The sequence below is a fragment of the Cricetulus griseus genome, chromosome 4 (assembly GCF_003668045.3).
Source record: "Cricetulus griseus strain 17A/GY chromosome 4, alternate assembly CriGri-PICRH-1.0, whole genome shotgun sequence".
Lineage (NCBI taxonomy): Eukaryota > Metazoa > Chordata > Mammalia > Rodentia > Cricetidae > Cricetulus > Cricetulus griseus.
The window spans coordinates 62,613,158-62,639,170 of NC_048597.1; the positions used below are offsets into that span (position 1 = coordinate 62,613,158).

Genomic DNA, 26,013 nt, shown 5'->3' on the forward strand with positions numbered 1-26,013 from the left:
TGAAAATCCATTTTGAGGCTATAAAAAGCTAATTCATATAATTTTATCCCTCTCATAATTAATATCTATTTACATTTAATAAATAGTGGTGGTAGTGTTTTGGTTTCTTCCTCCAATGGGTAGGAAATTAAGCATACATATCCCCGTAAATTTACAATGTTGAAAGTCTTAGCTAACACTGACTAATTGCTCTCTACATTAGGTCTATTGTTGGTGTGCCCCCTTGGAAGATCTTGAGAGGTAAAATCTGAGAAAGCCCAGGGATGCATTAGAAATAATTAATGGACAATTGCATGCTTGCCTGGTATCTGTGTGGTGATTACCATCTGTAATGGAAAACAAAATATACTAATGCTATATGAAGCAACCTGGGTTAGAGTGGAGTGCCAAACTCTATAGTGCCGAAACTAGCTATCTCTCCAATGGTAGTTTTGTCTCTCTAAGGAGAGTATGCAGTTGGAATTCGCTAAAGGGGAGGAACAGCCATCCACAGACTCACTTAATAATGGAGTAATACTCAGCAGGGTCGGGGGACAACAACAATGGAATCTTGAAATTCGCAGGCAAATGGATGGAACTAGAAGAAACCATCCTGAGTGAGGTAACCCAGTCACAAAAAAAAGATAAACATGGTATGTATTCACTCATATATGATTTTTAGACATAGAGGCACAGGGAAAATGTTAGGGGATGCACAGGGATGACTCCAACTAAGAATCCAAGCAGTGGTGAAGATGCCATTGATGCCCTTCCCCTATAATGAGATTGTTGTCTACCTTGGTTACAATTCCTAGAGCTTTCATCCAGTAGCTGTTCAAAGCAGAAACAGGCACCCGCAGCTAAGCACTGAACCATACTACTGGAATTCAGTTGTGGAGAGGGAGGAGGAATGAGCAAAGGAGCCAAGATGGTGCTGCAGAGACCTGCAGAAACAGCTGACCTGACCTAGTAAGAGCATGGAGACCCTAGTCATAAAGCTGTGGAAACAGCATTGGACCAAACAAAGCACTCTGAATGTGGGTACCAGCTAGGAGGCCGGGGCAGTCTATGGGACCTCTAACAGTGGAGCCAGTGTTTATCCCTAGGGCACAAATGGACTTTGGGAGCCCATTTCCTATGGAGGGATACTATTGCAGCCCAGATACAGCAAGGAGGGCCTGGGCTCTCCCCCAAACGATATGACAGACTTTGAAGGTCCCTGGTGGAGGGCCTCACTATCCCTGGGGAGGAGTTGCGGATAGGTTAGAGAGTTTGGTGGGGAACATGGGAGAATGGGAGGGCAAGGGAATGGGGGTGGGGATGAATATGTAAATATGAATAAAAAAAAACAATCATACTTTTTAATGAAGAATTTCTCCTGGAGATTTGAGGATCTACTCTAGAATATTAGAATCAATATGTATTTTATACATTGTGTGATAGTGTGTGTAATATTGTGGATGTTTAGCAGCTGGAATCTGAACATCTGGAGGTGAATGGGGCATCTTAACTGGTGAATTCTAATGTGATGCATTTCGGGTATTCAATCCATATGTTAGTGACTCCCTGGTCAAGTCATTATATGACAGAACATAATTTGACAATGTATGGGCAAATTTGGGGTGCTAGGGGAATTTTTCCTCCAATCTCTTGCATTAGTGAGGAGAAATCACCCTTGACTCCAACATTAATTTAGCATTTGCCATTGACATTTAGAGTGTGAACGGGAAGTTCCCATCTGCAGCTCCCACTGGAAGCTAGTACATGAGGTTGGTCTTTTCTGCTTCCATTTTAATAATATTTGAATATGTTCGAGTCTGACATACAAGTTTAAATTTAGAACAATAACCTTCCTTCAATTATTGACAAATTCCCCAAGAATATAAAACCTGTGCTTTGGGTCAGGGAGCACTAAGAGTATCTCGATCCTTTCAAAATTAGAGCCTTGGACCTGCTTAAAATTGCTTTGTGTTTCTGGAGCATCATTTCACTTTAATATCACCATGCCATAATCTCCAAAAGCAATAAAGACACCTGAAACATATTCCTACATTCAATGAGCCTTAACTCAAAATGCAGTGAGACTGTGGGGGAACAAGAAAGAGACTCACAGAAGATGTTACAGCAGAATCAAATATTTTGATTGAATCAGCAGCTAACAAATTGAATTTGAAATATAAGTAAATGCTCCAAAATTGATCAGTTGTTTTTATTAACTCAAATACATTGATTGATGAATTAAACAACATATCAACACAGATTGACATTTGGCCAATTTTACACCCTGGTGTCTACAGCATACATTTTGGCTGTCTCTGTCCGAGCGGTCATGTAAGACTTGGCCATGGATGCACCTGCAGTGGAATAGCGCTTCCTCATAGCATAAGGATAGTTTCTCTCCGGTCCAACATCTGTTCCAAAGAGATAAATGCAGGGAAATAAAAATAAATATGACTCAGTTAGCTTTCAAAAATGAAAAACTAGAGTCATTGTCTATGTTGTTCTCCAAAACAGACTAGGACACATATTCATAGACAAACACACACATTGTACACACCACACACAGAGAGACACATGCAAAATCCTATGCATGCACACACATAAACACACATTCAAACACCCAAGACCCATATACGTATGAGACTGTGCGCGCATACGCGCACATAAACACACACACACACACACACACACACACACACACACACACACACACACACACACATCTCAGTTGAAGTCATCTAGGAATCCTAGATCTCAGATGAAGTTCTGAATATTTCAACCTGGAGGTTATTTTTAGACTGAAAATGTGGCCAAACAGTTACCTTTGTTTTATGATTAAGAGATCTTGCTATTTAGGTAGGTTTTCTTTAGAAAACTAATATCATACATTAAGTTCTTTGCCAACAATATTGTTTATTGATTGGCCTTCAGTCAAGTTCTCCCTTTAACCCTAAACATAAATTTAATTTATTTAGTGAGGTCCGATGCATAACAATGATCATTGTACATAAACTACTAGTGCATGTTTGGATACTGGACAGTTGCAACTCTGGGTTTCCTTGGCTACTAATATCTACTACTGGGGGGAAAAGCCTAAATGCTGCATTTCTATTGTCGTTGAACAACTGAAACTGGGAAGGGTATCAGAGCCATTTGGTCTGATGAGATGTGTTTCCTTTGGATTGAAAACGATGACTGTAAAAGAGGAGCTCTTACTCTGCTTTGCCCTTACCTTTAAAGAGGTAAAAGCAGCAGGTGAGTAGACCTCCAGCTAAAAAGCAACCCAAAGAGCCAGACATTCCAAGCCAGCAGGACCAGCCAAATTTATATTGGATCCCAAGAAATATATTGTGTATAATCAGAGAAGAACGTTCGACATAAACATCCACAGCATACCACACCGAACCAATGATTCCAGGGGCACCTGAAAGAAATGAGGGGGATCAGGAGTCATGCAGAGCATTCTTCAAATTAAGTCACAAGGACCTGCTTATGTTCAAAATGCATCATGTCATCTAAAGCATTAGCATTGCTACTGTAATTCATGGGCAACTGGAGTTTGGACAGCTTCTATCGTTGCCTTCAGCGTCCCTCTTCACAAACAAAACACTGAAATGAAATGACACAGTGCTCATCTGTTTGTGCAGCTCTAAAATGATTGCTATGATTTTTTTAGACGTTTCCCATTTTTCCAAAGTTATTTTTGTATAGTCATGTATCACTTAACAGAGAAATTTGTGTGGTGGCATGCTGTAGACCTGAGCTACCTGGCATGGGCATGTGCACACACACATACTTACACTCATACAAAAAAAAAATCATAGCTCATTGCTTCCAAGGCCACAGTGGACAAAACAATTTGAAATTGGGGTCAATATCAAGAGAAAACAATGTGGTGAAGAAATGAAATATCCATGAGTGATGGTATGGTATTCTGCTGTAACAAGGTACACTGCATTGCAGAAAACTTTTTTTTTTTTTTTGGTTTTTTTGAGACAGGGTTTCTCTGTGTAGCTTTGCAGTCTATCCTGGCACTTGCTCTGGAGACCAGGCTGGCCTTGAAGTCACAGAGATCTGCCTCCCTCTACCTCCCGAGTGCTGGGATTAAAGGCGTGCACCACCAACGCCCAGCGCAGAAAACATTTTTTAAGTAGAAAGAATACACTCTAAAATAATGATAAGAATATATTAAACACACTAGCTGGTAACATACTGTACCTTACATATGCTATGGTTACATATGCTATAGTTGTGTATGTACATCTGCGCCAACATTGCCACAAGTGTATGAGAAATGCCTTATGCTATGCTATGACAGTCACTGTACTGCTAGGCAAAATAAATTATTAGCACCATAATGTTCTCATGAGACTCCCACCATATGCATGATTTGTCCTTCCAGAATATACCCTATGTGTCTCATGATCATTTCATAAATTAAAATATTTAAAACAAAATTGAAGAATAGGAAACACAGAAACACAAATGACATAGAACATGTTTTCATTCTATGTTACTTTTCTTCTTTTTCAAAGTTTAGCTTTTTGAGACAGGATTTCTCTATACAACCCTCACTATCCCGGAACTCACTATGTAGATTAGGCTGGCCTCAAGCTCACAGAGCTCCACCTACCTCTAGGTGCTGAGATTAAAGGTGTGTACCACCACACTCCAGGCCTTCCACGCTAATATTCAACTGGAAGTACATGCTGTTAAAATAATTTCTGTGTTTCCAAGACCTGCATCTAAAGCTCTTCTTCATGTAAGCTGTGATGTCTTAGACACACAGCCAACACCCACAAGTAAACTGGGCTATCTCAGATACACACTAAACACTCATATAAACTGTGATGTCACAGATTCAGTCAACACCTTCCTATAACCCTGCTGTGCTGCATAGTTTTATGTCAGCTTTACACAAGATAGAGTCATCTGAAAGGAGGGAAACACAAGTGAGAAAATGCCTCTATAGTATCTGGCAATTGGGCATTTTCTTAATTAACGATCAATGGGTGGACCAGCCCATTGTGGGTGGTGCCACCCCTAGGCTGGTGGTCCTGAGTTCTATTTAAAAAAAAAAAAAAAAAAAAAACAGCAGCCTGAGGAAGCCATGAGGAGTAAGCCAGTAAGCAGCACTCCTCCATGGCCTCTGCATCAGCTCCTGCCTCCAGGTTCCTGACCTGTTTGAACTCCTGTCCTGATTTCCTTCAGTAATGAACTATGATATGGAAATGTAAGCCAAATGAACCATTTCTTCCCAACATGCTTTTGGTCATGGTGTTTCAGCATAACAGTAGTAACCCTAACTAAGATTCATGCTGCCCCAAATGCAAAGTCAATGCTCACATGTAAACTGGGATATCCCAGATACACAGTCAACATCCACATACAAACTGGGCTATCCCAGTTATGCAGCCAATCCCACATGTAAACTGTATCCAATACTGTTCAATCCAGTGTACTAGAGACAAGAGAGAAATAAACAAATACCATGTTTTTTTTTTTAAAAAAAAAAAAACTGCCTTTCTTTTCTAGTAATCACTGTACCATACTCCACACCATGTCAAAATGGGCCAAGAAATTATAGGCTTGACATGATAGCACATGGCTTCCACTAATTTTAAGTACACACTGTATATCAAAGGCCAAATCTAAGAGAGAAACGTGACAACTGGGAGACAAAGCAATGTGCTGAAAGGGTGTTTTGAAAAATGTTTGCCCTCTGAAAAAAACCATATTTCCCCTCCTGGAGAGTTGGTAGTAACTATTTTAAACATTATTTGAGTTTATAATTATAATCATTCATCCAAGCAATTCAAACATATAACCATTAGAAAAAGGTTTAAGTTACATCCCTTTCTATAATATTGTTACACTTACCAACTAATTTGGAAATACCTTTGTTCAAACTTCAAAACAGAATGCATGCTTTTAAAATCTGTGCATATGGCAGACTAATTCTAGAAAATGCTTTCAACCCTAAGTTATCCCAGGTTACTTAATTTGACCATATGTTTTGTAATACCTATAATGATTTTCTTCAGTAACTTGAATTTTTGTTTTAGCTAAGAGGTGGTGGTGCACTCCTTTAATTCCAGAACTCTGAAGGCAGAGGGAGGCAGATCTCTATGAGTTTGAGACCAGCCTGCTCTATAAGAGTTAGTTCCAGGACAGGCTCCAAAGCAACACAGAGGAAACCCTGTCTCAGAAAACAAAACAAAACAAACAAACAAACAAACAAACAAACAAAACAGATCATCTAGTGAAGTCTTGGAAACCGTTTCTAAAACAAACTTATACAATGTTAAGTTGTATAAGAAATTCACTGGTATATACAGCTGTTGTCCACTGTCAGGAGGCAGATGATGGATAGAAGGCCTTAAATGAGGAAAAATGATAAATTCTGCTAGCACCACCTGAGAACGATCAGGGACTCACTGTCTCTGAATATAACAAACTAAGCAAGTACCTGCAATAAGTAATGTGGTCCCAGCAACAAAGCAGAGGCGAACTTTAATCTGTGGCTCATGGGGTAGAAACTTCACACAGTCAAGACCAAGGAGCAGGGTGATAAACCCAAAGCCAGCAAGAAGGTCAGCTGTGATCATCAGTGCTCGGGTTACCACCAACTTCACTGGAAGAGCATGGAGTCACGGCAGAGAGAGAGAAGAGGTGACATGTCAAATTCAAAGAAGAACATCACAGAACACAAGACTAGACACAGCAACGTAAGGCCATGCATAGAATTCAGAATTTGTATTTACATAAGCTTCAATTTAAGTGCCTAAAATTTCTTATCAAGTTCAGAACTATCATGAAGCAACTGCAGTTGTGGGATCAAAACTCTGAGTGACAGTTACACAGACTTCCACATAAGAAGGGTTAGGGATATGGCTCAGAGACAGAACACTGTATTAGCATGCAGGAGACCTACCTTGTGTTTCATCCGAAATACTAAAAAGAAAGGAAATTACTTCCCAAATAGAGTATGAACTACTGTTATACTACCTGGATCATAGGAAAGATTAATACATATATTTCTTTTGTTATATACTAAGTATACTTTATTTTCATAATAACCTAGAACCTTCTTGTCTTTATTTTTTTTTCAAATGAGATAAAATTCTGGCTTATTTTTGAGGAAATACAGCCAATTTTCCCTTTCAAAATTTTAAGATGAACATGATACACCCGAAGAAGGAAAAAAATAAATGCATGAAATTCCCTCCTCCCTTATGAGCAGGTGAAAATACTCTATATATGTCCATACATTATCGTGATGGTTCCTACTAACTGTCAACACGACAGGATCTGGCATTGCCTAGGAGGCAAGCATCCAGACACAAGCCTGAGGGATTTCTTAGCCTCTAGGGACAGCTGCAAAGGTTTAATCATTGTGGTTAATTGAGATGGGAAAAACCCATCCTAAAAGTGCACAGCACCATTTTCTGGGCTTGGGTGATGGGTTTTATAAGAAAGATGAAGTGAACTGACCACAAGTGTTCACCCTTTTCTGCATCCCAATTATGAGTGATGTGACCAGATGCTTCAAATCCCTGTTACCTTGACTTCCCTGCCTCAAAACTAAAAGAAAGACTAAGAAGATGAAGCTTCATAAGCTAGATTGTTTTATTTTCCTTATTTCAACATGCCTTCTTGATTATTTGTGGGCCTTAGTTTCTTCTTCCTCTAGAGAGTCTTTCATCTTCCGTTCAACACAGAGGGTCTCTGTGAAGCTCTAGGATTTGAGCCCATGGTCAACAAGGTTCCAGGAGGGCAAGGCTGCAAGCAACATACTCAGGCTAGCTATGGATGAATTTTATTTGGAGAGGGTTGAATTTTGGCTACCAGAACAGGCTCAACATTCTTATTTGGGGTTGCTCAAAAATTTTTTTATGAAGAGAAGCTCCATAGGACAAGTGTCCATCTGGGGCTACACACCATATGTATGCAGAGCAAACTGCAAGAGTTATTTAACTCAGTTCTATGAATTTAGGAGAAAATGAGGACAAATCCTCATAGATAGCCTCCTAACCAATAGGATATAGATAAGTTATTTTTCTAGAACACATTTTAACATTGCTTTCTTTATATATGTGGCAACATTTCAATAAAAGTGGAAGTTCTTTACTTTACAAAAGCAATAAGCAAGAACAAAGACCAAACATGAGATAGTTCAGGCAAAGCATTAAAAGTAGCATATTAAAATATCAACAGTCATTTTTCTCATGAAAGCTTCTACTTCTTCCACGATTGTGTATACCTGCATTTAAAAGGTTTAACTTTTGATTGTCTTCCCAGACCCACAAGATGGCTCATCAGATATAGGGTTTTGATTTCTAGCCTGAAGACCTGAGTTCAATCCCCAAATTCCAGAAAGAAGGAATGAACTAATAACTCTCTGACCTTCTCCACCGAATTATGGTATGTCCAGGCCCACACCCCCTCCCACACATAAATAAGTAAATAAATAAAATGATAGATAAATAATTAAGAAAACAAATAAAATGTTTGTCTTGTTGGATTTTTCTACATATTGCATTTTTGGAATAGACTGAAAGCCTGGCATAAACTTCCATTCCTATTCATCAAATCATGTTGGTGTGTGTGTGTGTGTGTGTGTGTGTGTGTGTGTGTGTGTGTGTGTGTGTGTGTTTCTATGTGCATAGATCGGGAGGCAAATGGGGAAATCTGAAAACTTCTCTGAGCAAAAATTTAATAAAAGGCCTTATAAATTGCAGCAAAAAGTATTTCAGACACCTAACTCCCAAAATACAAATGAAGATTTTTTTTGAAGATTGCTCTATTTAAGTGCTTTTTCCTGGACTGAAACAGATGTCTGGGGAAAAGGAACATTACACAGGACCCACTTTTCATTTATCTTTTCATGGGGCACTACCACCCATTATTGGCTTTGAAAGGCACTAGCACACTTTCCTTTAGTAGCAGGACTGGTATTTCTTGCCATGGTTCAAAGTTCTAAGCAAACAATTCAATGCCTTGGAGAAGGATTGAGGCCATCAACAATGGATTGTTAATTTAAAAGATTGCTTTATTCATTGGAAGATGGCCTTGCAAATATCGAGGTAGGATTTAGAGCTCAAAGAAAGAAAGATGAATTGACTCCAAAACCAAAGCTAATGATCTCTCAAGTGTACTGGTGTTCTCATATACTGATCCCATATCCTCTGTCTCACTTCGATTCTCTTCCTCTCTGCATCCGGTATTCTGTCTTAGCCAATATTTAGTTGAGGGGGGAAAAAACACAGTAAAGTTTCTAGTTGAGCTAACTCATAATAGAAACACATCTACCCTGTCAATTCTAATGATAAAATCACAACACCCAAAGGATAAGCTTTAATTATTGAACTATTTACTGTAAGCCTACAGTATATAAGGCATTGTGTCAGGTCCCTTGTTACATAGATGAGACAATATTTTTACTATAAAGGGATTTACAAAATCAGGGGGAAAGGTGAAATATGATAGACATGTTTTAATTCACATTTCAAAAATGTTATCAATTTCTAATTGCCAATATTTCAAATTAAAGCATTGATACCATACAACAGTAAACAAAAACAAATAGAAATTTGAGCTCAGTATCCCTTGGCACACCCTTCCTGGCAAACAGGAAGGTTTATAGCATACGTACAGGGGTGTTCTGCATATATTGAGTCATACTCGTCACAGGTGCGAATCCCATCAAAAGCATTTGTGACACACTCCCACCAGAGGCCTCGGCATTTTGTGCTCACCTGGAGGTTGGAAAAGACACTCTGTGAAACAACCATGAAACCAACTTCATTTCCTCTTGGTCATATTTGTTAGCAAGGTACAGTGGTTACAGGCATGACTAGAATTCTATTTATATAAATCAATGCACGTTAGAATAGTTTCCCTTAAACAATGGCAATTAAAGGCTTTCTAGGCCAAGAAATGAATTTACTTCCTGACTGGATGGGGCATGTGGAGAAATAAGTCATGGATGAAAGGGATAAAATCAGAGCAGAATATATTCTTCTGTCTTTGAGTCTTGCTTAGACATAAAGACAATCCATTTCACTTCCATGTCCTAACATTTACTCATAAATAAATCTATAAGACGATAGACAGTAATGTTAATATCTCAAGTCTATCAGCAACGCTCATTAATTCATCTTCATTACAGACATTGACTTTCATGAAGAAAGATGCTGTTTTATATGAGGTTCATAAATTTAAAATTAGCAAAGAAAACCAATAAATGAAAAAAGGCAACAATAAATGACTGAGAATCCCTGATCATCTTCCTGTCTGCTATACTGACATATTACAAATGTGTAAGAAATGACATGAATACAAAGGAACTGGGAAGTAATCTAATGTAATTTGACAGCTGTAAATCACTTTTACTTGGAACTGGCCTGCACATGACAATGCCCACTAAGAGCTGAAAGGTCCCAGTGCCCTGACTCCTCTAATTCTTCATTGGTGGACTGGAAGTCACCATAAACTTTTAAAAACAATGATAAACATCTCAGCAGCCAGCAGTTTCATGTATTCTTGACAGAGCTCATGAATATAGGGCAGAGATAATATGATTGTTTCTTCAGACTCAATAACATATCCTATTACCTTGGAAATCTGAAGCTAGCCTAAAAAACTTCTACAGTTGCTGTGGGAAGTCACATTTTAAACCCCATACCCAAAGAAGAAATAACACAGTAGGGTGGGGAAACGGCTGCAAAGGGAGAGGTTTTAAAATGGTGTCCATGGGAAGGGAGTGGACAGAAAAAAACACTTTTCAAAAAATGAAAATCACATTAATGTGAGCATAGTATGATTAAATAAGTGAGCACTCTGAAACTCTTGCCTGCATTCTGCTTGGGGCTTGATAAAAATGCTACAGATACTGTCATTATTGCTTTTCGTGTAAAATACTTATAATTGGTAATGACTAACAATCATTGACTTTATAATTTAAAGAATCTGCTATTGAAGTATATTATCCTGTCATTTGTTTCTTAAAGAGCATTAATGAGATGATATCATCCATTTACAAATAAGGAAATAGAGGCATGGGGAAGGGAAAACACTGTAGCAGCACAGTCAATAATAATGCAGTAGACAAGATTCCAACTGAACCGTAGGTGTGTGTATTCAAAAGCCTTGTTTGTGGTATACTTAGAAATCAGTTGTAAAAAATCTACTTCAAGATAAGGTATCCAGTACTTGGTACCTTAGTGTTCAGAGACAGTGTTCTGTGAAGAGGCCCTAATTCAATTTTCATACCAAGGCTCTCATTCTTCCAGTCACTGCTTTGGCAAGCTGTGCCTATGGTAATGCTCTAGATTTTATGGGAGATTATGTGCCCTAGAGAAACACAGAGGCCAAAACTCCAATGAAGAAAATCTGTCTTGTACAACCTGACATAGTGATTTCTAAAGAAAGATATGCACATAAACATGTATATGAGCATAAGTTTAAACACAGACTGACACTTTTCATAGCTATGTTGTAACTTTGGGCAAGATCTTCCCTGTTCTGAATTTCGATTTCCTCACCTGTATAAGGGAGATAATGATTGGGTGGTTAAAAGTATTATAAAATCATTAATAAATAGTATAAATTATTACCTCCAAAGAAAATGGAAGTAAATTTCTAAACAACATGAATTAAGTAGAGGCTCTATTGAGTTTCACTAAAAAAAAATGATGACAGTAAAAATATTAGATGGAATAGAACAAATGACAGCCTTCTAAAAGATTCAACCATGTCTATGACTATTGCCCTTTTTGCAGATACAACTGAATTAAGGCCTGAAAAGAAAACATCACATTGAGTTATACAGATGGATTCTTAACTAATGGTGTCCCTATCATGTGTCCACAAATGAAAGGCACAGGCAGAAGGAAAGGAGGCCACAGGAACACTCAGTGATGGGAGTAACTCTATAGTCTCAAGTCATGGACAACTCAGAGCCACTAGAATCTGGAAATATGCAAAACAATTTTCCCTGGGGCATCAGAGGCAATTAATGAAGCCTACATAGATCTTGATTTTTAAAGTTCAGGCCTTCAAGACTATGAGAAAGTAATTTCCTTAAGATCATTTATCATGACAGACTCAGGAAACTGATACAGTTAGGGTACATACTGACCGACTAGACTAAGAAGGAAAGTGGGCCTTGCTAGTATCCATGTCCTCAGTCTCTCATCTCACAGATTTAGTTTATCCTAACTTGAATGGTACTCTATGGATATGAAGGCATTTCTCTGTAATCAAACAGTGAATTTTCACATTTTCCTAATGTCTAAATTGGCTGGGAAAACATTCTTCCTACAATATACAAGACCACTCCTGCTATACATGATGTAACTCGCACAATATCCTCAATAATAAGGGTATTCAGCTATAATCCAGGACTGGTGTCAATTTCAAGGCTATTGATCATTTACCTGCCATGACCATATTTCGAAAAGCAATGAGGTCATTAGAGGAAACAAGGAATCCAATTTCATTAGGTATTAATGCTCTGGGGCACACTATTAAATCGCTTGGCATTCACTCTCAGCTAAGACACGTGAGAATAGTGGCTGTAATTAACTAAACTTCAGTGTTAATACAGCACTTACTGCAGGCACCCTTAAAGGTGCCTTTGTGCCCAAAATACAAGGTTAAAAGATTTTTGTTATCGTTTTAGCAAAGCCCTCCTTGCTACAGTCTATCGCTTTCCGTCAACCTCATTGCCTGTGATATAATGGCTTATTGGGAACTGTTTTACAAGGTAAGCCAACGGAAATTCTTGGAATCCTTAAAATAAGATTCTTTAAAGGCTAACTAGTGCTTAAGTAGTGTGGCTAACCTTTCTTAAAGGGCAAAAACTGTAAAATCGGAACTAATAATTTTAATCTCACACGGGGTCATTTGAAATAGAAATTTCTAATTTTGAGCTTATTCCTTTTAGCATGGAATCGATATGTTTATAAATAACACAGACAGCAATGCTGAAGGGATTTATGCTTCAGTGATATCATTGCTCCTGAGAGTGAGATGTGGATCATTTCCCACACAAGATGAAGTTTTCCTAAGCATCAACAAATTGGAAGGCACAGATCATCTCCCAACTGCTCTCCAATGCTCAAAGTGGAGCAATACCACAGACAGCCCTGACACCTGGTTTCCCTTGATCTCTTGGTCAGCTTTGTCTCCTGGCCTCCTTGAAGATGGCAACATTTAGCAGGAGTGAGTGGCTGCTGGCATCTAAGTAGAGTATTCTCACCGTGCCCCCACTAGCCCTCCAAAGTCCACTTCACCCATATGCAATGGCTGCCTGGTTCCTCAGTACATAGAACTATTCAAACTTGGTTTACACAAAAACTGATGCTTCTTACTTTCAACTTGTCAAAATTCTACCCGGAATTCAACCACCCTGCAAGACATTCTTTTTTTTTTTTTTTCTATAAAGTACCCACTATGCTATTTCTAGCTGGAGTTTATCTCCTCCTACTCTGTGATTCCCTAGAAAAAATTCTACAATGCCATGTTCTAATCTGTATCACTGATGCTTGTCATTAACCCTGAGTTGTCTATTTAGAATATCAAAGCAGTTGCCATCTAAGTGTTCTCTGTCCTATGGCACTGGCTGCCAGAACCATTTGTGACTAAACAACTTGACTTACACCCCAGAACCTATGGAAACACTTAGATTTTATATAATTGTCTTGTTGTATGCATTAGAATGCTGTCCTAAAAGAGCATAGTATCACAGCTAGTAATGCTGGCTGCTCAGTGTCAGAGGTCACAAATTATATTTCAATAACAATTAGACATTTATCCCTTTCTATATAAAAGTTTCTCTTTAAAGAACCAAACGGAAAAGTCTCATAATTTAGGCCAAATCCACTTTTTCATCAGCCTCATTAAACACTCTGGGGGAGTAGCTCTTTAGTTCTTTTTTTTTTAAAGTTCTTACTAAAATGATGGACCAAATGCATGTATTAATTCTTTACATTGTTGCAAGATATAAGAACTTGCTTTTTAAAAGATGGTTGTTTCACTATAGACATACTTCTTACTTAGATTTTAAGTAAGATGTGAATTTAAATGTGAATTTTCAAAGATCATTTTTTGGAGGCTGGAGATTCAGCAGTTAGGAGCACTGGGTGTTCTTCCTGAGGACCTGGGTTTAATTCGAAGCACCTACATGGCAGCTTGCAACCATCTATGACTCCAAGATCTGACACCCTCACACAGTCATACATGCATGCAAAACACCAATGAACTTAAAATAAAAGCAAATAATTTTTTTAAAAATCATCTTTCACTTATTCTCTCAGCAATATGCTACATTTTGTAACACATTCTCCCTGAGTTCATGTGTACAAATGCATCCCAGGTTCCTACAATGTGGACCTCAGTAGGAAATCATCGGTTGCAATAGGAGTCCAAGCACAGTCTCAAACGTCTGCTAAGAGAATTTGAAATCAAACAGGAGGCAAAATTGCTATATAAGCAATCAGAGCACATATTAGACATAATAATTTTAATACATACTTTATGTCCAGAAGAGTTATAACATCAGTAAGGCAAATAGAAATCCCAGGAGAAAACCTGATTATGAGGTTGAAATAAATTCTAATGTGAACAACCTTCTTTTGAAGTAATAAAAATTTAATCATAACGGTGCTCAGAGTATAGCAATTTCCAGGAAATAATTAACAAAAAATTAACTGGAAATTGAATCATCCTACGCAAACATTTTTTTTTCCTTCTGAAACTGGGGATACCAGAAACTTTCTTAAGAAATCATTTATTGTTTCTACCCCTGCCAGAAAATAAATAACTACTGTGGCTTTCTTCTTCTTTCTGATCTCTTAGCATTTTCCTCTATATCTAACTCTGGCCTTTTATTATCTAGACCAATTAAGAACTCCTTTTACATACTGGCACCCAACCACAACCTAAATCCTACAAGATAGTTAGCATCATAATAATGTAATTAATCCTCCTAGCCCTCGTTCATTGAGAACATTCGATGGTACACAGATAGCTTCTACTATGGGACCCCATTATCTGCCTTGTTCCTCCAGTCAAGCAATAATCAGTCATAAGTATAAAGCTGAACAAATCAACAACATTCCTCTGAAGGATCGATAGCAGAAATGAGGCCAGAATTCCATTCTTCAAGCTCTCAGTTCAGCGAGCATTATACAAAATGTCATCTCCTCCCCCAGAACAAAACAAAACAAAGAACGATAAATTAATCATAATCTATGTGGCATTTATTGGCTGATTCGTGTTTACCTGGTGCTGTGGTGAATACTTTGTAATACACAGGCCCCATTTAACCCTCACAAGAAGCTATGACATAAGAGTCACCATTATCCTTGTATAGGGGAGACAAATGAAACTTAACCTGGGTACCTCTGGCATTGGGTGTCGTATATACACTTCCCCACTGAAGAACTGTTTCTGCCACCATGCTCAGTTAAGCCAGGAAAAAAAATGACAGTGTTCCCAGAAGCATGCTCCATGACTTCAGTAAAGAAATTCGTATTTCCATTTGACCACTGGGTCAATGATCCCATAATCCTGCCAGTGACCCCAAATTGGTACAGTGGATTTCAATTGGGTTCTTTTTCCCCATTACCTTCTTTAGCACAGGCAGTCAATCACCAACCTCAACCATCTGAGATAGAGTTTTCCACGTCTTTCCACATCTTTCTACACTTACTACCATTATCATGTACACAACTGCTGTTTTCCTCCTGATTCATGCAAACGTCCTCTAAATAGTCTCTTCATAGCTCCATTTACCTCCTTGGACCATCCACCAGAAGCACCCAGGGAGGCTGATATTTCTCAAAGGCATGTATGTATTTGCCTACAACGAGATGCTCTCGCCTATGGGGATTAGACCTATATTTTGCATAACACTTTAAGCCTTTGATTACCTAGCCCCATAATTTCCTGTCTACATCTGAAAATGTGTACAATAGCATAAACATAAGCACTATCACACCTACAGCTCTGTGCAGCCCATTTGCTTGATTAGAGCACTCTCTGCTTATATTCATCCACTTGCTTCTTCAGCCCTACCTTAGAGGTGACTTCTAAGAAGTCTCCTCTGATCATCCAAAACACAACATGATGTCCACTCACTGGCTGCTCATCCTCAGACGTAGCACTTTGTCACGCCGAACTGTAACTGTGCCTTCACTAATTTGTGTGCCTCACTATCCTGAGAATCATCTACCAATGCTTCAGGGTGCACAACCCACATAACCAGGGACCCCGCTATAGTGACAGCCACGCTGTAGGTGCTGAGAAATGTTGGTGGGGTGAAAGGAGATAGGAAGAACATAAAGAGAAAATGAGAGAAGGACAGCAAAGAGAAGGATAAAAATATGAAGGAAAGGAGATGAGGAAAAGAGGGAGGAGAGAGGGAAGAAGAAAGAAGTAGAAGGGTGTGGGGGAGACACTGAGGACAGGAGTGTGGGAAGGTAGGAATGAGGAAGGAGTATATGGAATAGCGTGAAGCTAGTGAATATTCACACTCAATTCCCAAAGGAATAGGGTTTTTGCTTTTGTTGTTGTTTTGTTCTGTTTCTGAGGAAGATGTGGATATTTTTGGTTCCTCAATAACTAGCCATTGCTTAGGGGTTGCAGATCATCCGGGAATCCAGATATTTAAAAAAAAAAATGTGACAAGGGGACTATTGGATTTATTTCCATATTTTATTTGAGGAAAGAGAACTGAAGACAAAGGGTGTGATCACTGAAGAGAAGGCAGTTAGTAAGGGCTAGAAGCTGAGTGACCATAAGCTTGAAAACCCTTGGACCCATTCTCTTCAGTACCCAAGTCTTCTCAGGAACAACAGACTCAAGGATATAGGGAGGGCAGGAGAGCAGCTCAGCCCATTGTTTGGGGTCTCCTGGAGTTTTCACTAAATACAAAGAATTTCACCCTTCGAGGCTGGTGTACCATAGTAAAACCAAAGGATATCTTTCTTTCTGCCTCTTGCTTTGAATTATATCCTTTTTACAAGCCCAGAGCTTTCCCTCATTCTGTGTTTTTGCCACCCTGTCCTGTCCTCCAAAGCCCCTGCTGTCATTTCTACCCTTTGAAATTGCACTTGCAGGCTTATCTTGAGAGCCCTTTCCTCCACAAGACCCATGTCAATATGCCTAATGGGGACCGACAGCTTTATCATCTCTGTTCCAGTGGTATCCTGCTCATTTACTCATCAAATATGAACTGATCTGTGTCATTTGTTGTAGTTCATGCTCATCATCCCCCCCCACCTCTGTACTCAGTGCATTCCTCTTTCAGTATCACAGGCACAGCGGCTTCTTCATGACCTACAATTTAATTATTTGCCACGATGAACTGAACCATAGAACCAATTTTCCAACCCACATGTTTATACTAACAAAGCCAAGATACAGAATACTTCTTCCACCTCTCAAATGTTTTTATTTACATATTTTTATTGCACTTACTCCCCCCCACACACACAACAATTATTTAAGGAAAGTGAACCAGCCACTACTGTGGACTAGTGGTGATATAGAAAACAGAAAGAACGGCCTAAATGGTCCATGATGATTAGAACCTTTAAACTTTTGCACAAAATAATAAGCTGTGCCCCAACCAATTAAAGAAATTATTAAGAGAGAATGACTTCCCTTTAAAAATATTGATAGAGATTGTTAAAAGAAAAGGGGGTGGGCTGATGCTTATAGGGTAGTTTCCACGTGCAGGCTCTTTGGAGATCACATTTCTCTGAGAGGACATAGGAAAGACATTAAGAAATACCAGCTTTTCCAAGGTTAGGATTTACTTAAAATAATCTATCTGGACTGCTCACTTAAACTGATGATAGTCTTGTACACTGTGAATGGCAAATTGACTGACAAACTAAAATGCAAGGAAGATGCTGCTTCAGTGCCAGGGTTCCTGCCTCCCTCTCAGCAAGCCTGGCTCTTAAAACTCTATTTCTTAATGGAGAAGGTTAATAACTTTCTCACCCAGAGTAAAAAGACTCTCAAGCTGTTTTAGAAAATATTTAACCAAAGGCTTTGGATGGGATTTTACATATTTTAAAAACATTTTTTACAACTCAATTTAAAGTGTGCTCAAGTGCAACATATTTTTCTATTGATCACCTGTGACTGGCAGCCTGAATAATGACAAGCTAATAGTAGCCGAGTGTTAGACCCATACTTTCCCCTGAGCACTGTCCAAGGGGCACATTTTTTTCTTCATTACTGTGCAAATGAATTATATCCTCAAACTCACTGCAAAGCAGATGACCCGGAGGACTTTAATGTTATAACAGTTTTTAGAAATAAACTCTCAGTGTACAGGAGGGATTTATAACTCCATTGGTTTTGAAATGTTCCCTAGAAATCAGAAGAAATTTAAATACACACACACACACACACACACACACACACACACACACACACACACACAGGAAAATATTCCACAACAAAATAGAAAAAAAATTATGAGTTTCACTAACTCCAACTTGAGAGTCTAGTAAACAGACTTAGAATAAAACCATGTCAGTTCTTCCACCCCTGGGTCTTCTTCAGCCTTTATAGACCTGACACTACAGCATTGGTGGGTGCAGACCATTCCCCCAGGATGCACAGAAAAAAGTAGACAGATTAACCCTTTATTCTTCTAAGTTCCTCACTTCATGGTGTTTATCCAACCCCCATTTTTCACCTTGAGTTCACTCCTGCTTAAAGTAGTGGGTCCCCACCATGCTCTACCAACTAAGTGGGGTTTGTAAACTTGGAGTTCACATTCCCAAAGGCCTGGGATTACTAACTCTCTTTCAGAAGGTCTTTCCCAGGGTTCACTTGTTTAACACCTCAGATAACTAGCTTTGGAATGTCTCTCACAGTACTCTGCCATCAAGGTTAACACATTTATCTTGGGGGGGGGGGAGTGTGTGACTCTCCTTGTGCTCGGCTTGGTTTATAGAAAAGGGAGGGGTAAACTTGTGGAGGACTCTGTGGCAGACATGTAATTATACTTGTGAAAACGTATCCTTGGCGAAATAGACGGATTATTTAGTTACCTCGTCTGCAAAATGGGACAACAGGACTTAACTATATAGCCACTTAGGGTCAGGATTAAATAAGCTAACAGTATTAAGACTCATTAAGGATCAGTTTACCCTTGCTGCCTATCTTTGCTGACATTAATCCTGCGAACCATACTGGTCTGTTTTGCAATAAGGCCGGCAGAAATGTTAGATCAAAATCGAGGTCACTGGCTTCTTACCTCCAGAGAGTCATCAGCATTCACCATCCAACAGTCTGTCCAGGTGGCCACAATCAAAAACCCGGTAGAGAAAAGGGCCAAGAAGCAGGCAGCGTACTGAAGAAGCTCCCTCATGGCAGCCAGCAGCCTGAGAAGAGACACATGGGCAGATGTCAGCCCAGCTGGAATGCTATTGGCTTCTGATGCTATTGGCCTCTGACGCCGATACCTGGGGGCGAGAGTGCCCAGTCTTTTGCTGTTCCCCACACCCCTCTTGCAGGCACCTTGAACTGCAGAAAGAATTGAACAAACAGGATGTAATGAAGCGAAGGTCCTGGAGGTCACTATCCAGCATCCGGGCTCCCAATCTGAAGCCAGGGCAGGGGAAGAGCTAAGCACATTGTGGTACATGGGAGAAGGAGTCCTGGCTGTGGGCTAATGTGAACCTATGACCACAGAGGCCTGTGGCTGTGTCAAGATGGAGGACGGAGGAAGGATCCCACGCAGGACTGGAGCCTGTAAACTGATCCTTCTCAGGCTCTTGGGAGGGAGCTGTTCTCCTCCCCCTTGAAAGGTGACTGTACGGTTGACTAATTGCGATTTTATTGTTAGACTATTTTAATATCCCCTCGACTACCTTAGACAGACAAGCCACCAGCGAAATTATGCTAAGCAGGTACTAGCTCAAGCAAGTTCACATTCCAAAGTCTTGGGCAGAACCCTCAGTAGGAGGCAGGGGCAAGGACCCTTACCTTTCAGGTCAGGGCTGGGAACAAATGCCTACTTGCGAATTATTGTTTTATCTGTTATTGATACATAACATTTAGATACACATATGGGGAAGAGTGTGGCTTGTCAGCTTGTCAGTTAAATAAAAACTCAAGCACCTACCCGAAAATCACAAAAGGTAAAAATGCAATGATTTGCAATAACACCTGGATGTACACAAATACACAAATACAAAGTTGAGCTTTTTCAGTATTTTCTTTTTTCAATGCAAAATATGGTCTTCCTGATTTTGTGTGTGTGTGTGTGTGTGTGTGTGTGTGTGTGTGTGTGTGTGTGTGTGTGTATGTGTGTGTGTGTGTGTGTGTTTAGGTGGCTTACTTTAAAATACACTTATGTAACCCCGCTAAATGACTTATAGACATGATACCAGGCTCCACAGCATCTTAAGAAGACATCAAACTCCCATTGTACTAGATCTTACAGCAGTAATTCTCAACCTGTAGGTCTCTACTTATTTGTGGGTCCAACGACTCCTTCATAGGGGTTACCTAAGACCATTGAAAAACACTGGCATTTACATTACAATTCATAACAGTAGCAAAATTACCCTTATGAATTAAATTAACAGAATTAATATTAAATTAAAAGTTATGAACTAGCAACAAAATTAAAAGTTATGAAGTAGCAACAAAACTAATTTTATGGTCACCACAACTGTTTTGAAAGAGTTGCAGCATTAGGAAGGTTAGGAACCACCATCACAGAATGACAGCTTACATGCTTTTGTCTGGTTTAAATGTTCAATTATAACTCAGTACAGGCACAGTGGAAGACAAGGGAGGTTGCTCAAAAACTAAAAGTTTAAAAATGGAATTCAGCACTCTCACTCCTGGGTATACATCCAAAAAACAAACAAACAAACAAACAAAAAACAGCATCTTGAACAGGCTTCCACACTTGGTCCTTCATTCTGGTTGAGATGGACAAAACCTAAGGGTTCATTAATTGATGACTACCTGGAGAAAATATGCTGTTTATGAGGCAATACCCTTCAGCCATAAAAATGATGAAATCCTGTCTTTTGCAGTGGCACAGATGAAACAGGAGGTTATAAAGTGAAACAAGCCAGGCACAGAAAGAAAAATGCCACATAATATCACTTGTTTGTAGGGTCCCCCCCAAAAAAAAGTTGATTTCAAAAATAGAAAAAGTAGAATGGTAGTTATCAGGAACTAGAAAATGCAAGAAGACAGGCTAGAAGACTTTAGATGTAGCTACTGACAGTAGCAATAAATTCGAGTAGTGTATTGAACAGCAGAGTGACTATAGCTACAATAACAGGTATTTTTTTAAAAAGCTAGAAAGGTTTTGAAGTGTTCTCATCACAGAGAAATAGTAAATGTCGAGTATAGTGATATAGTCCTACTGACTCAAATTTGCTCATTTATACATTGCATACATGATGCTTTGGTTATTGATTTATTTTCTTTTAAGTATTTTAGGTGTGTGTGTGTGTGTGTGTGTGAGAGAGAGAGAGAGAGAGAGAGAGAGAGAGAGAGAGAGAGAGAGAGAGAGAGTTTTAGCAGATGATTTTCAGGAGTCAATTCTGCCCCCTTCAATCATGTGTTTCCTATGGATGGAACACAGGTAGCCGTACTTGCCTGCAGCCTCTCTTACCTCCTGTGTCATCCTGGTGGTCCTGTGACTCTTCTTAAATGACCATTCCTTTCCTTTGTGAATGAAGACAGTCTGTAGTATTAGACATCTTATGTAGTTTTACTAAGTCCTAATAATACTGTTTTGGGAGCACTGGCAATTAAACCTAGGACCTTGCTCCTTCGAAACAAGTGCTTACGTCAAGCCACACCAGCAGATGCCTAGATTATACATTAAATCTATTTGGAGTTTTTTCCCTTGCAATTGAGGGTTTTTTCCAACCTTTTTAAACTTTGAATCTTCTTCAGGACATACACATTTGTGATAAAGTTTATGTGATTAATACACATTTTCTTTTCTTTCATTAATCAGTTTTTTAGGAACCGTTTAAATTTGCCTGTTTTGAAGTTTTGGTTTCCAGAAAGGAAAGGTAATATCAACACAACCTCCTACAGCTATTTACACACAACCTCTCTTGTTCTCTTTCTTGGTGGTGTTTCTTCTCCATTTGAGTCACACCTCCAACCCGACTCTTCAAAATGTAAGGGCTAAATACTGTTTGCCCATGTCTTGAGGAAATAATGGGCTCTTTTTCCCTCAAACTACTTGAACCAATCATATATTTATAGCTTGCATTGTACTTACTGGTTTGGCAAAAGAAAGTACTATTAGGGCTGTCTGTGGTGGGTCCCACCTTTAATTCCAACACTTAGGAGGCAGAAGCAAGTCTATTTTTGTGAGTTTCAGTTTCAGGGCAGCCAGGGTTACAGAGTGAGACCATGTCAAAAAGGAAAAAAAAAAAAGCCTGACATATACACTATAATTAATAACAATTTTAAGAACAGTTTGCAGGGGATGAGAGATGGCTCAAACAGTAAGAGCACTGGCTGCTCTTCCAGAGAACAGAGGTTCAATTCCCAGCACCTACGTGTAATTCCAGTTCCAGGTGATCTAATTCCCTCTTCTGGCCTCCTTAGACTTGTAGGTGGTACACTGACATATAGCCAGGCAAAGCATCCACAAACATGAAAGACAATTTACAATAATAAACGTCTTTTACGTTTCAGATGAAAAGGTCAGAACAGAATAGCAATCAATAACAACAGAAGTAAAAAGTAACATGGACTTATATTATTACCTTTATCTCATGGATTGATATAAGAAAATGTGTCTAGTGAAACAACAACACTTGACCAATCCCTGTTCTTTGAAAAGCATCCTGGGATGATGGAAATGACTAGAATTACCTCTACCTGAGTGGGTAGCTGTTATGATAAATCTTTCTGCCAAAAGCCGCCTGAGCCCTATTGCCATGCTTTATGTCAGCTGCCCGCCCGTGTTAGGCCCAAATGAATACACAGAGAGACTTGTATTAGTGACAATGCTGCTTGGCCAATGACTAGGATTCTCATCTGTTAGCTCAGTCTCAATTATCATACATCTATATATTTTATAAGACTTATCTTATCGAATGCCTTATTGGCGTCCCTCCTTGCTGGTGGCTCACATCCTGCCACTGGAGGAGCAAGGGGAAAAGAGGGCCCTTCATGTTTCTCCTTCACTTAAATGAGTCTCCTTGCTATGTCACTTCCTGCCTGGATCAGCAATTCTCTACTACATTTCCCAGAATCCTCTTTGACTCCTAGTCCCATCTATTCGCTGTCTCATTGGCCAAACAGTATTTTATTTAACAATCAATAAGATAAACATACACAGTAAATTCCCCATCAGGTAGCCTTTATGGTTTTAAGTGATCTGTAGCCATTAGGTTTTTAAAAAATAATTTAGCAACATTTTAGTTTCATCACAAAGGCTTCTGTATGTTAGAATAAAAAGACTTCACCATACTAAAAAGAGTTATGAACACCACCAATAAAAAAACAGCCTTCAAGAATATATTGAAATAGGTCTATGAATATATCTCAGGTGGTATAGTGCTTGTGTAATATACACAAAACCCTAGGTTAGACCCGAAGCACCATATCAACTGCTCATGGTGAGCCACACTTAGGATATAGAAGCAAGAATATCAGAAGTTCACAGTCATCCTTGGCTACATAATGAGTTGAATGTCAACCTGGGTTACATGAGACCATCTGAAAATAAAAAAGTAACATTTAAAAAGAGACAGAAAGATAAATGAAAAGAAAGGCACCAGAAACACAGTTTGTTTTGTCCTGTTCAAGTTTGTTTTGATTTGTATCTTATTTGTTTTAATGCATGCTGTTTTCTTATGAGAGAGAGAGAGCGAGAAAGGATGTGGATTTGGGTAGATGGGGAAAGTAGGGAAGATCTGGGAAGAGTTGGGAGTGGAGACACCATAACCAGAATATAGCGTATAAAAAAAAAATCCATTTCAATTAAAAAAAAAAAGACAAGAGAAAAAGGATGTTTTAAAATGATAAACTCATGACTAAATTTTACTATTTCTAATTTAACTCATTTCACTCCATTTTGTAACATGTAAACTTAAATGCAAAGCTGGATTTGAAAACATAATGAAATATAATACTGTGTCATAAAGAGGAGCTATATGAGTGGTAATTTTCACTCATTTGTAAGTGCATTTAGCTTCCATTTATTCTGCTCATTTCCTTCTCTCCGTTTGATTTGGCTTATTCTATTTAACAGTTGAACAGGAAGGGATTGCCTATTGTGCAAAACAACACACCGTGCCACTTTGGTGAGTCACAAGTGAATCTTTCCTTGTGCCCTAAAATCTGAAATGTTTCTGCTCTGCTGATCCGAGGGACCAGACCAATTCCAAAAATGCACGCCCGGTACAGGAAAGGCCTGGCTTCAGCTGCTTACCTCCCTGCCTGGGACTGTCCACAATGTATTTCTCCAGTTAACTGAATACCCTAGGGCAGTGGTTTCTTCGGCTTGAGTGAACACTGGAATCTCCAGGGCCAGCAGCTATAAATACAGACCAGGAAGCATTACATAGAGAGGCTGGGATTCAGGAAGTTGAAATTGGATGACAGGAATGCATATTTTAATCTGTGCTTAATATAAACTCTTTTTTGAAACACAGGATCCTGCTTTCAGAGACTGGTTCAGAACAACAAACAGCATCAGAAGAGTGGCCAGCACACTGCATTTCAGAGCTATATATTGTAGTTGGGACAGATGATGCAACACAGACATCCCCTTTCCTAGGACTCAGTTGCATCGTTTGTCCCAACTATTCCCTGATGGATCACTACCTAATTGAGATGAGGAAAGAAGTTTAAAAGGAAAACACAAAGCAAAACATTGACCATTCCTACATGTAAAAATGTGCATTCTTCCACAAGAAAAATCTAACTGTAATACAGCATTTGTTCTTACTATGTATTGAAGTTGTATGTAGTTGAGCCTAGAGGATTGATTATTCAGGCACCTGTAGAGTTGATTGTGCTTTGAAGTTTACCATTTTTAGAGAATTAGATAAAATGTGCATGCTTAAACGTTAAGTTCTGTAGGTTAGAAGACAATGTGACAGGGATTAAAACTGAGCTCAGCAGAGGGACATAGGTGGGTGTGAGTGCATTTCTGAGGAAGAGAGAAATGTTGGGGAGCTGGTAGCATGGAGGGTGCAGACACAAAGCATCATGGGTCTATCCAGTCTGCCTCTGCTCCGTGATCTATCATATAGCTTCATCAGCTCAAACACAGTTCAGTACCATTTCCCCCAGCGTGTACTTCAGGACGCTGATTTTGTGCAAAGAAATATGCCAGGTTTTAAGGCAACAGAAAGAATGAAAATTGAAGACTTTGTCTCAGTCCTTGAGAAGTGTACCCTGCAGTGGGCAAGAGCAGTGGTCCAGGCACTGAAAGAAAGCAAGGGGCTCCATCTAGGAAACTCGAACATGAGCCTGGACTTTTTGTTTGTTTTGAGACAGGGTTTATCTACACAGTCTTGGCTGTCCTAAGTTCCTGAGGCTGGTTGCAAACTCACAGAGATCTGCCCAAGTGCTGGGATTAAAGGCACAGGCTACCACCTTGATTTCTAGTACTCCACCTATAGCAGTACCCAGGGACATGAGTAAGAAATGCAATGTCTCAACTTATTGTCAACATATGAAGCATAATATCATTATCTGAGTGACTGAGTGGAGTATACAAAACATTTTCAAAATCATTATTTCATCAAAACTTCATGAAGATAAGACACCTTTGTTTTGTTTTCCAGCACAACCCACACACTAAAAGCTCTCTCTGACACATGGCAAGCTCTCAAAAGATATATCTTAAATTTGATATGCTCCTCCGTGTTCCTGCATTTGACAGGTGGAACAATACTGGGGTTCTTTTGTTGTTGTTTTGTTCTTTCCTGAAACATCCAGTCTCCCATGCTGTAGAAGCAACCGTGACACCTTTTGAGCTCCCCAGCCAGATGGCCT

The 26,013-nt window shown here is 39.2% G+C and overlaps 1 protein-coding gene across 1 annotated transcript; it reads right to left on the minus strand.

Annotated features, from left to right (window-relative positions):
- Positions 1-2,172: 2,172 nt before the first annotated feature.
- On the minus strand, positions 2,173-24,533 carry Cldn16 (claudin 16). The gene is made up of 6 exons (XM_035444576.1): positions 24,440-24,533; positions 19,265-19,391; positions 9,635-9,737; positions 6,449-6,613; positions 3,212-3,403; positions 2,173-2,390 (listed from the first exon to the last, which is right to left on the minus strand). Exons 2-6 carry the CDS (start codon positions 19,376-19,378, stop codon positions 2,257-2,259), a joined length of 708 nt encoding a protein of 235 aa, XP_035300467.1. The 5' UTR covers positions 19,379-19,391; positions 24,440-24,533; the 3' UTR covers positions 2,173-2,256.
- Between the last annotated feature and the right edge of the window lie 1,480 nt (positions 24,534-26,013).

Bases quoted from the DNA above. Each gene is read 5' to 3' on its own strand.
- Cldn16 (XM_035444576.1), bottom strand. From the start codon at position 19,378: ATGAGGGAGCTTCTTCAGTACGCTGCCTGCTTCTTGGCCCTTTTCTCT. The intron at 6,614-9,634 runs GTACGTATGCTA...ATGCTCTTCCAG, and splicing joins AATATATGCAGAACACCCCT to TGAAGTTGGTGGTAACCCGA. The intron at 2,391-3,211 runs GTAAGGGCAAAG...TCTTTGGAACAG, and splicing joins CTGCTTTTACCTCTTTAAAG to ATGTTGGACCGGAGAGAAAC.